Genomic DNA, 13,082 nt, shown 5'->3' with positions numbered 1-13,082 from the left:
TCCTCCCTTTATCTGTGATGCTATTAAAAGATTTATAGTAGCCATATAAGCCTCTCATTTCAGATGAGGACATTTCTAATTCTACACTTCCGACATCAAACTTCAAACCCAGCCTATCCGGTACAATAGGAATGTGAATCAACGTTACACAGGCAGAAGACAATGAGATAGTGTTATGTTACGTTTTCTTTGGAGAGAAGAGGAAGACTGTTGTTCAGCCATACAAGGAAAATACATATAAACAGAACCGCAGCTTAGAAAAAGTCACGTCTAACCTGATTCCATCGTTGTAAGCTGGACAGCGTTACTGAACTGATTGCCATTCCCAAGCTTGGTAAATGCAGAGACACTGATAAAATAGGGGCTGAATGGTTCTAATCCAACAAGGTTTGCCTCACAGTTTGAACCTGAAAAGTTCTTAAGGAAGGAAAAATTATTAGTATGCAATCAATCTGTGTAAACATTGTGGGCCTCACCTTGAACTCACTGAAATGAACAGAAGACTTAGAGCTATAGTCTTGCCTCTTCTCCTCTGAGTAGTGAAAGTAGTCCCTGAGCTCAACGAAAAAGAATGCAAGGTCAAATTCTTCCTTTCCTTTCTCCTCTCCTTCTTTCACTGTGGCTTGTGAGGAAGATATGCCAAAGGATGGTAGCATAATTACCATAGCATTGTTAGAACAGATCAACTCCACATACGCCTTTTTTTACCAATACTGTAAACTCTTGTCACCTCCACACTGTCACATCAACCCCCTCTCACCTTCTACTTCCTTACTACACCTCTGCAGTGGAAGAGGTCATGGGTCAGAGCTTCTCATTTCTTTTACTTTACCTAAGCCAGACACACAGACTGATAAAGACTTCAAAAAAAAAGCCAAAAAACACAGTTCAGTTCCTGGTAGCTGTTTTTCACAGAGCATGCAGGGCATATTTTGTGCAAATGTTGAGGACTATAATGGCTGAAAGAGCTGAATTTCATCAAGAAAACCTAGCGAAGATTTTGTGTGATCCAAGTTATGGTACCTAACTACTATATTTCTATATAAATTGCTCTGCCTGTCTTGCTGCCACAACCCAAATCTAATTTCTTGCCCATATAACATTACAAAACATGAAGAAACGTAGGGCATAGTAGACACATTCAAGCACTTCAGCCAGTTTCTGTAGTCGAGTTGAGTTTCAGTCTGCCTCAGATGGACAGTGGGGAATAATCATTGGTGGTCTCCACGAGCAAAGATATGTTTCCAAAGGCAGCTGGCTGTAGAAAACGCTGTTCCTCTTCTGTATGTGCATTGTGCTCCCCCTCTTCCAAGATCATGGAAGAAACTGGGGTGATGCTCCACAACGGGGAGTGACAGCAGACTGCATAAGGGGTCGCACAGTAGGCCACCTCATGGGGACTGAATTCCGCAATGGATACGCTTAACAACAGCACAAACGCTTCCCTTGTACTGCTGAGGGAGTTGGAGTAATTAAGCTCCTCACAGTTCCACACCTTACACTGCCTGTCTTAAACTCATAGCTCACTGCAGCAATGTCTTTTCCCTGCAGCTTTTACACGTGTCTCAGGTAAACAGAACGCACTATATAGTTTCTAAGCCTGAGATGCAATCCTGGCCTCAGCTTGCTGCCCTTACAGTTCATGGCACATTTTTTGATGCCATCCAAGCAACCAGATTAAAGCAGATATAAATGCCTTGATAAATTTCTATACATAATTTTATAGCATCTATTTAAGTTAAAATTTATTCAGTTATTCTTATTCTGTAAAAATAAAAAAGCGCAAACCTTCTTTCTTTCTTTTTGAAAATCTTGAAAGTTCACAGATACTAAATAGCTAAACAAAAGTAGCGACAAAACAAGTCACTTCTGTCATTTTCTAACATCAAACTTACACTGAAATATGAACTAAAGATTAATAAAGCTTATCATTAATGAAATATCAGAAGCTCAAAGCAAATTAAGATCTAACCCTTTTTTTCTATCTAATTTTAAAAATTGAACTGCAGGCATGTTAGAAGGGAAAGTAAACTGTCTTAACAAGCAGGAGTTTAGAGGAGCTTCATAATTCTAGGAGCATAACAGACATGTAAAATATTTCTCATATATTTTGTTCCTAAAGCATGAAAAAGTATTTAAAAAAATTGAACACTGTTAATTATAAACATACCTGATAAAATAGTTTTTCAGTGTTGTTCTGATAAATCTTAAAATTATATCTCATAATAACACCATTTGGCTGGGGACTTGGATCCCATTTTAGCCACACAGAATCTGCAGTGTAGTTGATAATGGTCAAGTTCTGGGGTGGAGCTAATGGCACTGCCAAAGAGAAATGTTCTTGAGTTCCAAATTACAAGTAATCCAAGCAAAACCAAACACATTGGAGAAGCAGATGAACATATGTACGCTTGTTATCATTTGTATCTGAACTCATCAAAAGTATACTTTATTGCTATTTAAATATTTTTCTTTCTTTTTGGCATGAGGCAAATTCAATTAATTGGGAATACATGTTTAGTCAGCAAGGGATCTTCTCAGAGATCTAAGAAATCTATTAATCGCTTAAACATCCCCATTGTCAGAACTAAGGCATTTAACAAAGGTCATATTACATACATTGTTGGAATGTGATATACCTCACTTTCTACATCTTATACTGAGCACAACTCGATATATATTACAAGATACGTCATTTACCATGCAGGTGAGAGGAAGTCCACGTAAAGGAGACCTGTAAGAATGTGTCAGAAATATTTCCATGTTTTATAATTTTTCTATTACACTGAGGGGATGAAGAGAAAGGTACGGTTGCTTGCTTTAAAATCCCTGACAGTTGGCAAACTGTGACACATTCCAAAGGCAAAAGACATTTCTCCTTGGAGTTATTTTTGTAATCCTATGCAGAATGTGACCTCCTCTTGCACACTGTGGCGGGAGAAGGAGAACTCAGAAAAGACTTCCCTTGTAGTGTTTCCTTCTTCTGAAAGTTCTTCATGCACAGACCAATGGAAAATGAATCCTTCATCTCAACTCTCTCCGGGTCTGATGTTCAGCTCTAAGATGGATGCAATAACATAGGGCCAGAATTTCAAAGTTGGTTACAATTGAATTTGCTCACCTGACTCATCTGTGTAGAACTGAAGCACAGCAGATGGACCTGGTCCTTTTATTGTTCTTGCAGCTGCATAAATACTGTATAATGTGAATGGCAGAAGATCTTCCAAGATGATAAAATTATTGGTGGTAGAGAATGAATTATTCCTCTCTGGTCCAAATAAATTTAAATCATAACTTATTATAATACCACTTGGCTTAACAGGAGGGTCCCACGAAAGCATAACTGAGGTAGTTGAGAGATTTGAAAATGTTTTGATTATAGGTGCTGATTCTGGGACTACATGAAGAAATAAGAAAGAGAAATACAAGGATAACCTCAGAAAAATATGTAAAATGTCTTTTAGCTATGAGTTAAAGCTGTGCTCTGAATGGAAAATTCTATTTTATGGTCTCAACACAGAAATGTGTAGCAGTTGTTAGTGTCATTGTATAACAAAAAAGCTTTAAGTAACATGAGAAAAATAAACACAATAATCTTTTTTTTCTTTTAGAAAGCTATTTGTTCTTTTTCCTACATTTCCTTAGGAATGAATAAAATATACTTATCTTACCATCTTCATCAGTTCTTATATGCAGACTGAGAGCATGCAGTTCAGAAGATCCTTTATCAGTGGCTGGCGTGATTTTCAGAATGTAATCAGTATATTTCTCCAGATTGTCAAAAATGATGCTTGTGTTGTAAGTAAGAAAAGACAGTATCTTATTGGTTCCCAGTTGCAATAAACTTAGAGAAACATGAAAGAAGACTAAGCCATTTGGCTGGGATGGTGGAAGCCAGCTTACATTTACAGAAGACGAGGAAATATTTTGATAGACCAGATTTTCAACAGAACCATCTGGGACTATGAGAGATAATAAGGAAAAAATAAATGCATGAATTACAGTAATAAAGCATCCAAAACCGAAACAGAAATAAACGTCCCAAGTATGATTAGTCTGTAAATCTCATTTGTAATATTTTGTACAACTTTAAAAAATTATTTATGTTTCACTATCAAAAGGAAAATATTTTGAAGGCATATATGAATAATCATCTATGTTAAATTTGTTTAACAAAAGAGTCTTAATGATGGTTTAAGACAATATTTTTATCACACGTATCTAAAGAAGCAGCTTGTGAACTACATTCTTAGTATTATAAAGCAAATACTCAGATCAAAATGTCTTCCTTGCAAAGAAAAATACTGCAGTGTTGAAAACAGTATTTACTGGATTTTTTTTAACTTTGCCATCATAACAGTAAAATAATTTTAAAGTTAGAGAATATTTAATAAATGGAAGCACTGATATACACTGAGCATTAAAAAAGTTATTAACTTACTATCCTGATCTGTATACACATCTATTATTTCACTGGTTTTGTTTCCATCTCCAAAAGCTGTGCTTGCAGTTAACCATAGAGTATAATGGCTGTATTTTGCCAAGTCATCCAGAACCGCAGACTGGGACATACTGACATCGCTGTCGTTACCATAACTCGTGAAATTCTAAAAGAAAAAAAAGTGTTGTCATTGAAAATGTTATTTATTCATTGATTTCTCTTTCTAATTTCCCGTTTAGCCATAACCACTACCACCAGATATAATTCACCATAGTGTTCAGGAGATATAAACCTACACTTTGACTCTTAATGAGCCCTGATTTTTACTGAAATACTCAAGTAATTTATTGTTTGATGTCTATTGTTAGTCCTTGTCAGTACTACAGAGTACCTACTTCACTCCTCCTGCTGTTTGTTGTTGTTGAATGCCAATCCACCTTTTTTAAAACACATTAAATCTGTAATATTGCAATGTGTTTATCCATATTGCATCAAGAAAATGACAAAAAAGTATAATCTGCTAATTGTTCATAGATTACATGATCACGTACATGATTGCCTTGCCTGATCTGCATGAAGCAAATCAAAGGACTTCTCTCACTTTATTTCATTTTTATGAGAGTAGATCTTACAGAAAATTGTCTGATTTTTAATTTAAAACTTCCAGTGGCAGAGATTTCACCGCAACACTTGATAAACTGTTCCTTTGGTCAGTTGTCCTTTCCATTAAAAACATGCAATTATTTCTAATGCAAAAATCTATACCCAGTGGATTGCATTAAACTGAAGGAACCGACAGAATTTCTTTTCCTTGTGCAGTTACTTGCTAACAAAAGGATTGCACCAGAACCAAGTTCCACTTTCTTTTGAACTACATAACAAATTCCACTAAAACTGTGATAGGTTAGTGCTCTAGATCAGCTCCTCTGAGGAGGCAATTCCTGTTTGGAATGAACCATTTTGGAAACTGAAAAGCAAAAAAAAACCAGATTATTTAGGTAAGGTCAGCTATACCACATAACTGAATGTGTCAAATCACCCACTGCTTAGACGATCGAAAGCAGTTTGGTTCATAATTTGAAAACTGTTGAGAGGTCATCTACCTTATAAGCATATTCAGCTCCAGCACTGGGTAGGAAGTCAAAGCTTTGCTCCTGATTCAAAGAGTCAGTATCATTCCTCTCCAGCAGCCACATTGCCCCGTTGAGCAGATGGCATGGGCAGCACTTCTCAGGACCAAAGAAGTTCTCCTAATTTTTCTACATAGCAACATTTTCATGGTGACCTAGGTTTTGCCCAACCCCCTGATGAATTGCCTAGTACACATTCCAGTTATTTGGCCTGCCCGTGATTTTGAGTGTTACATCTCATTCACACCCTCCAGCTCCTAAAAATCAAAGCTGGCTTTAAATTAAATGCTTTCCTAAAAAAGAGAGGCTGTGATAGCAGACTTACTAAAACAGGAGGAAGGTGACTGTAATGTTTGCATATTTAAATTCAGAAATACCACATATAAACACAGGCATACTAAAACTGCATACCAAAAAAATGGGTTATATTTCTCTTGAGGAAAGTTCCTACTGAAGAAGTCACTGTGATATGCTCTACCAAACAGCTGAGTCAGTACTGTGCAAATTGATAGTTCAGTATGCAATCTTGATGTCTGTCACCAATATCAATTTATCTATCTAATGTAACACTTCAGCAATTTTTTTGTAGAGGTAAAATTATTTTATTTCTGCGGAAAACAATACGTGACCCTCTCATTCATTTCCCTGAGATTTTTATACCAATATCTGAAGACCTAGTTTTGCCTACAGTCACTAGTGCTCACGTAACATAAATAAGTAAACAGTTTGTTTGGCAACGAAAATGTAAGCCTTTGTTTTGAACGCAGAACAGAAGCTGCACAAATTGGTAGTATAAATTTCTATATCCACTCTTATTAACAGACTTAAAGCACACTGTAAGGTTTGAGGCAAGTCAACATCAGTCAAAATACTAAGAAATTCCACCTTCATATATGACTTTCTTCAAAACGTAGATGGAAGCTCACATTATTTTCACATAACTAACTGAAAAAGGCTGGTAAGGGCTTTGCTATACACTTGGATAGGGTAAGATACAGGAACCAGAGGATCGAGTTCTAAGGTATTTAATCAAACTTTCTGATGCTCAAGCTCAATGACAGAAAATACCTTCTGACACAGAAGCATCATTCTACTACCCTCATGTTGTTATTATTATTAGATATTGTAATTAATAATAATTTTAATTGATAATAATAATATCTAATAATAAGATCAAAAAGGGACCTTAAATAATTCTCTGAGTTTTCAACGTAAAAAAGTCAAAGGTAGCACATCAAGTTTTGATTCTAGATTTAATGGGAATTTATTGGTACGAACAGTTGAAAATCCAACTCTTAGTTTAAAAAGCATACCTTTACAATTTAGTCAGCTGTCTGGCAGTTAAGGATTCAGGGAACCAACGTGAACGCTATAACAACAGGCTTATGGTGGTTCAATAAAAACTGTTTTAAAAGGTGGTCCCCTTACTACGAGGAGCCCAAGGACTGGGGTCTACCTCAAACTTCTGGTATGGCAACATATTAGAAAAGAATGAACACATAATTAAGAGTAAGGGTGAACAGGAAGAGCTGTGTGGGTACAAACTGAAAAAAGATGAAACTTGCACTAATTGTAGCCTGGGGATAGAACACTATAGGAAGTTTTACAATTAACTGTGGCTGTAGATGAAAGCAAACAGCTTAGGATCTTTGGCTACAGCTGAAGAAATTATTCCTTCTGTCCCCTTCTTCATCCATACATGAAAGAAGTTTTGACATAGCAAAGTATCAGATTATTAAAAGCAGCTAAGTGTAAGCAATACACACAGGCCATGAAAGTCATCAGAAAGTCAGCAGAAAGTAGTATCTTCTTCACCCCAGGAAGCTGCAGAAATTTCCAGTGGCATAAAGCTGTAATTAGTTGTATACAGACAACACAGTGCTGCTGTTCTTCACTGGTAACCTTTTTCCCCCTGTTTTGTTTCCTTCTTTAGGTTCATTGTATTGTACACTGTTGTTTTGAGTTAAGAGTATCACATACTTGACTCTGGCAATCAGGTGGGAGTGGTGACACTGGGGGCTAATCCAAGCCATCCCTCAAGGAGCATAATGCACACTGTTCCAGTACCAACCTAACTGAAGACATTTCCTTTTTGTGTGCTGTACCATTCTGAGGCCATGTTTTAAAAAATTTGTGGTGTATTTTAGGGAAGTTCCCTTTTATCCCTATTTTGATCATACTGGTGAAAGAAAATGTTTGATTGTTAAGTTAATATAGCATATTGCTTGCATCCCTAGTCTGCATCCCGACAGTAGACCAAGCCAAATTTCACTCTGAATTGTATCCAGTCATGTTCACTTAGGTTGGCTTGAAGTACAGGGGTTGGATGATTTGGGGTCTAATGTTCAACCTCTAGAAGAGCAGTGGGCTTTTTTTCTCTACTTAGCTCCTGGTTCTCCTGTCTGGTTTGGCAGAGCAGGACAGTTGTCATCTGTTCTGAAATTCCTACACTACAGAACTTTCTCCAAGCATAAATTTATATTTGTAATTAGCACCTTTCCCACTTTCTTGCTAATCAAAACACAAGTATAGAGAGATTGAAAAAAGTTTATTCAAGTCAATGGTATCTCTTATAGATCAGTATTTAGCAATGAGACAATTACTTGACTTCTTTCCTTGATAAGACTGAGAACATAGGCAGTATGATTGCTTCAAGCATCATGTAAGGAAACCACAGAGCAAAATTTGCAAAGCTGCTATTGCAAATAGTGAAAGCTCGAACCGTAGGAATCCAGCAGCATCACAGAGAAGTGGTGTGAACAAGAGGTACAGTGCCATGTCGTCTGTGTAGGAAGTGCTCTTGGTCAGAATATTTCCTATCTTTACTGCACTGGGGCAGAGTAGTGAACATAAACCAAAAAGTAGCATTTTCCCTAGACCTATGGCAGCAGAGGATGAAAGATAAAGCTGGACTTCAACCTAGCCTAGTGCTAGGTGGTTTCTTCTATTTGGCTACCAGTCATTCCTCCCTCTCTAACACTTTTTCTTTTAGAACCTGTCAACATCCCCATAGAAACAGCCCACTCATATACCAAAATCCTCAAATCTAATCTCCATCACTAAATTTTTCCTTCTGCTGTTCTGGTTCTGAATCCTAGGTCTGAGCATCGCAGGCCTTCTGATTGGACAGCCGCAGTGTGATTTTTCATATAGACCTGCAAAGCAAAGAAACTATACATCATTTTTCTGCTCTATAAAGGTATGTAACTATTCTTTTTTCCTTTTAAAAGAAAACTATTTTTCCTGCAAGTTTCTGCATCATGTCAAAGAGTAAACTGCGCCCTTTCTCTCAGGTGTTTTGCTTTTTTCCCCCTAAACAAAATGCTTTACAGCTACTGATTTCCTGTTTTTAACACTGCTGTTTGTAATCAGTGCTTTATATTTATTGGGCTTTAATATGCCTGAGGAGTTTGATAACATGTGAGGAGAACCAAGAACTTGAGACAACAGAATAGTGGTAGTTTTAGTATGACTTTTATATCTATTTCAGATTATGACAGCATTGGAAGACGCTAATTCAGCCGGGATGTTTTTTCAGGCTTCTAGAAGATATACTTTAAGACTTGGACCTCTGTTGTTATGTCCTGACAAAGAAGCAGATGAAAGACTGGCAGAGAATGGCTGCCTACAGCAGAGTGTCTGAGCAGGTGGGGTTCCTAGAAATGGAACCCCCAATGGATCTTTTCACCTAGAAATGATGAAAAGATACCTACTTTTTTAGTTCTCTTATATCATTTCCCAAACTGAAAATACAGTTTGGATATGCAGAATGGTGACCTAGATGCAGAAGCATCCAGCCAAGGATTATTTCTTTCCAAATGTGTGTAATACAAAATTTACCAGCAGACCCTGCAACTATATGGTTATACTTTTAAGTTACAGACAGTGTGCACACATTCATACAGCTTACAACTGACTGTAGATGTCACATATATAATATAAATACACATATCAGTCTGGCTTTCACACATGCATTTCTCTGTTGTAAAAAGAGTAGTATAAAATATCTGACAGAAGGGAGCAGGGGAGAGTTGTTTCTTTCTCCTGCTTGAAATCTGTCTTGCACCTACAGGAATGTCAAGGTACAGAATAGGAGTGCAATGTAGATATGGTAGCTGCCATGCCAAATAGTGAACAGAGAGGCATGTGAAGGGCAGAGGGAGTTTAGGGAAGCAGACAGATTAGGAGTGGATCATGATTTGAGAGATTAATGGTGATCTCCCATGGCCAGTAAGTGACAGATGCAACAGCAGCTGAAACCTATCTTCTCATAGCTTTCTGCAGAGGGATGGACTAAAAATCAAAGCTGAAAGGGCGAAAATGGTAGTTTCCACACCTAGAAGTGGAGCTGCTGTCAGTGCTTTTCTGCCATCCACCTCATGATATGGCAAAGCAGTGGTAACTTCCACCCATGCCACCATCCTGTCCTTGCCCAACTACATCACACAATAATGAAACTGGCCCCTCACCTTGCTGGGCCAATGCTACTGTGCTCCATCTTCCCTATCTTGCTCCTTCATTTCCAGAGTCCTGGGCACATCCAGAGGCATTATAGCTCTCAGTGTACCAGTTTCACCTTATTCATTCACCTCAGAGTTCCACCTTCTTAAAGGCAAGAATAGTCCAAGTCCGTAGTCCTCCTCTAAAATCGCTTGAGTTGTCCAAGAATTAGATAAATGTAGACACTCTTCACAGGATGGGCTCCTTCAGGTAATGCACTGGTGTAAAGGTTTCTCCAGGGTTTTGTTAGGCTAAGAAAAATGCTGTTGGTATAGCAGTGTGTGCAAGCAGAGGCTGAAGCTCTGAACTGTAGCCCTGATTTTAATCTCATCAGAATGTGAATTCATGGCATGGTCCTGCTTGCATCTGAAACTATGCAGACAGAGCCTGGCAACCACACAGCTTCACAGAAGTCAGAGAAGTGTACAGACTGAAGTATGTCAGCAATTATTCAGTCACAGGTATTTGTAAAATTCGTGAATTTTTTTTCTAGTTATCCTCAAACACATGCATACCTCACACTAGACATATCTTGAGCATAAAGTTATGCAGTAGAGGTTAATTTTTCATGCATTAGTTTCTTCATTAATTTATATTTCTTTCTTTTCTTCCACATGTGTAAAGCTTGTAACCAAAAACCTGTAAAGGACGCTTATTTCTTCTTATTATATTTCTGTATCATAATATATTCTTAGAAAGGAGAACAGAAAAACTATATGTACAATTAATAAATGTGGTGCATAATTAAGGATGAAAATAGCAATGAAAAAAACCTATATGGAAATGTGTGGATCACCAAAAAATTATAAATAACATTTTATTTGTCTTTTATGCTTTAACTTAGAAATCTCAATATCTTTGTTTCAATATACTAAACAGTAATTTCCTTTTCAGAGTAACAAAAATACGAAATAATAATGTATTCACTACTTTGACATTATCTTCTTGTTTTCAGTACAAACATGCATTAAAAGTAAAAACAGAACTGTTACAGAAATTTATTCAAACTGACAGATTAGACTAAAACAGTCTTAAAGATGTGCAATGAATGTAATGGGTCTTGTGTTTATCTATCTACATATGTTGTGCATATATATGTATTACATGTATGTGCGTGTATATACATGTACATACTAACTTTGCAATATGGAATATTACACAAAACCTATTTGCTTTAATGCTTAATGGTATGAATGTTCAATGAGATGCACAATGCAACACATGATTACAAGATGTGCTTCTGTCTTTGTAAGTTAGAAAAATGCCTTGTGATAACGGAAATGTGAAAAAAATATATTGATAACTATAAAATCGATTTAATCTTTAATGGATTATTAGAACACTTTATTGAATTCTACAAAAGAAGAACATAAAAATAAGCTTACCTGTATGAATATTCCTGAATTATTTTTGAAATAAACTGAGTAGTACAGTATATTTCCATTAGGCTTTTGAGGACGAGACCAGAATAGCATTATTGATGTGGAAGTAAGGTTTCTGTACACAACATCTTTCGGTGGATCACTTGGTGCTGGAAAAATGTTAAGTTTTAGCATACCTAATTCAAGGCTTTGTACGTGTTAGTGCCCAAGAAACATCCACTATAGATTTGACAACGTCCTGTGTCAGATTAAATGTATTTCTGATTATGGTATAAAAACTACTTCTGGAAATAATGAAATAAAATAGTATATATAAATAAATTTTTAAAACCCTGTTTTTTTAGATGCATTTGTATTTACCTGCATTTGTAAACAGATACTCTTTTCTTATAGAATTTGTCCTATACTTACGGGTTTGGGCACATGGAAAGTCTAATTTGCAGACATGGAAGTTGACTGAGTTAGGCCTCTATGCTCCATATATAGTTAATAGGAAAAAAAAAGGATTTGTTTCAGAAAACCCAAATTAAAAGCCTTGTCCTCTCTTTGCTGATTATAAACAGAATTTAGGCTCCCAACTCATGTAGGTAAACCAGATACTTAAGCTTGGACAGTATGATCATTTCTGTTTTTTCCTCTTTCCTCAGCCTATTAAACATGCAGGAAGGACTCTGTAAGTCTTCAATTAGCCTCTCCTCCTATCCTGTAAAGAATAGCAGCATATGTTCCTTCTCAGTAGCACAGTGATGTAGGAGACTCAAATTCAGTTCCTTAAGCCAGTTCAAGAGAATTTAAATCCATATTTCTCACCACCCAAGAAAGTGCTCTACACAACATGCAGTAGAGTACTGAACACTGTATGTTATCTCTCTTGCTTTGTGCTGTTCTAGTTTATATAAAATACTAAAATAGTAATTGAAGGGGGAACTCCAGGATCAGTTCCTAAAAATACTGCCCTAAAAAGTCAGTTCATGTTTCCATAACAGCTTCAATAGCAAAGACTAGGAACACCTACAACCTGATGATTTAGACAGTCTTTTGAGGGATGGCTTGGATAGATGCTAATCCTGCCAGTGATTGTGTGTTGGGAAGTCAGTTTATCTATGCAGGAGGATTCTGAAATATGCCTGCATACTATCCATTTTGGAACAGATCGTAGCAATATAATTGATGGGAAAACCAGAAGCAATAATTAAACTGAATGACTTTCAAAGCACAGTATATAGTATGATCATTTATAAAAGTCATCTACCATATCGGAAGTATAAAATCATTGAAATAGAATAAACAAATCAGTGTACACATACAGATTTCATTTTCAAATTAAAACCATTTCAGACTTGTGAGAGAGATCTAAAGAGTATTTTCCCTATCAGAATCTGTGTCACAGTAAAACATAGCAAAGAGCTATTAAAATATATTATGAAATTAATATCATTTATTTCAAAATTTAAAATTAAATTATTTTAATCTTACTTGTCTTGAAGGGAGATGCAAAGTTTTGCTCAGTAAATTAACAGAAATATCCATCATAATTTTATAGAGCCATAGATACGTGTACACACAAAGACAGACACACACACAGACAGGTAGAATGTCTGTTCTTGACCAGTCAAATGCCACTTCTAC

The 13,082-nt window shown here is 36.5% G+C and overlaps 1 protein-coding gene across 1 annotated transcript in view; it reads right to left on the bottom strand.

The window, feature by feature from the left end:
- The window catches only part of PTPRQ (protein tyrosine phosphatase receptor type Q), a 110,278-nt gene that overhangs the window by 60,662 nt on the left and 36,534 nt on the right, over positions 1–13,082 (bottom strand). The window contains exons 19-24 of the mRNA XM_075150525.1: positions 11,457–11,602; positions 4,442–4,607; positions 3,672–3,962; positions 3,122–3,397; positions 2,171–2,322; positions 276–417 (exon numbers count right to left, since the gene is read on the bottom strand). Coding sequence (XP_075006626.1) covers positions 276–417; positions 2,171–2,322; positions 3,122–3,397; positions 3,672–3,962; positions 4,442–4,607; positions 11,457–11,602 — 1,173 coding nt within the window. The remainder of the gene's footprint in view (positions 1–275; positions 418–2,170; positions 2,323–3,121; positions 3,398–3,671; positions 3,963–4,441; positions 4,608–11,456; positions 11,603–13,082) is intronic.

This window comes from Calonectris borealis, chromosome 1 (genome assembly GCF_964195595.1).
Source record: "Calonectris borealis chromosome 1, bCalBor7.hap1.2, whole genome shotgun sequence".
In the NCBI taxonomy this organism is placed as follows: domain Eukaryota; kingdom Metazoa; phylum Chordata; class Aves; order Procellariiformes; family Procellariidae; genus Calonectris; species Calonectris borealis.
The sequence above is the reverse complement of the archived record's forward strand: the minus strand, read 5'-3'. Positions and strand labels throughout refer to the sequence as shown.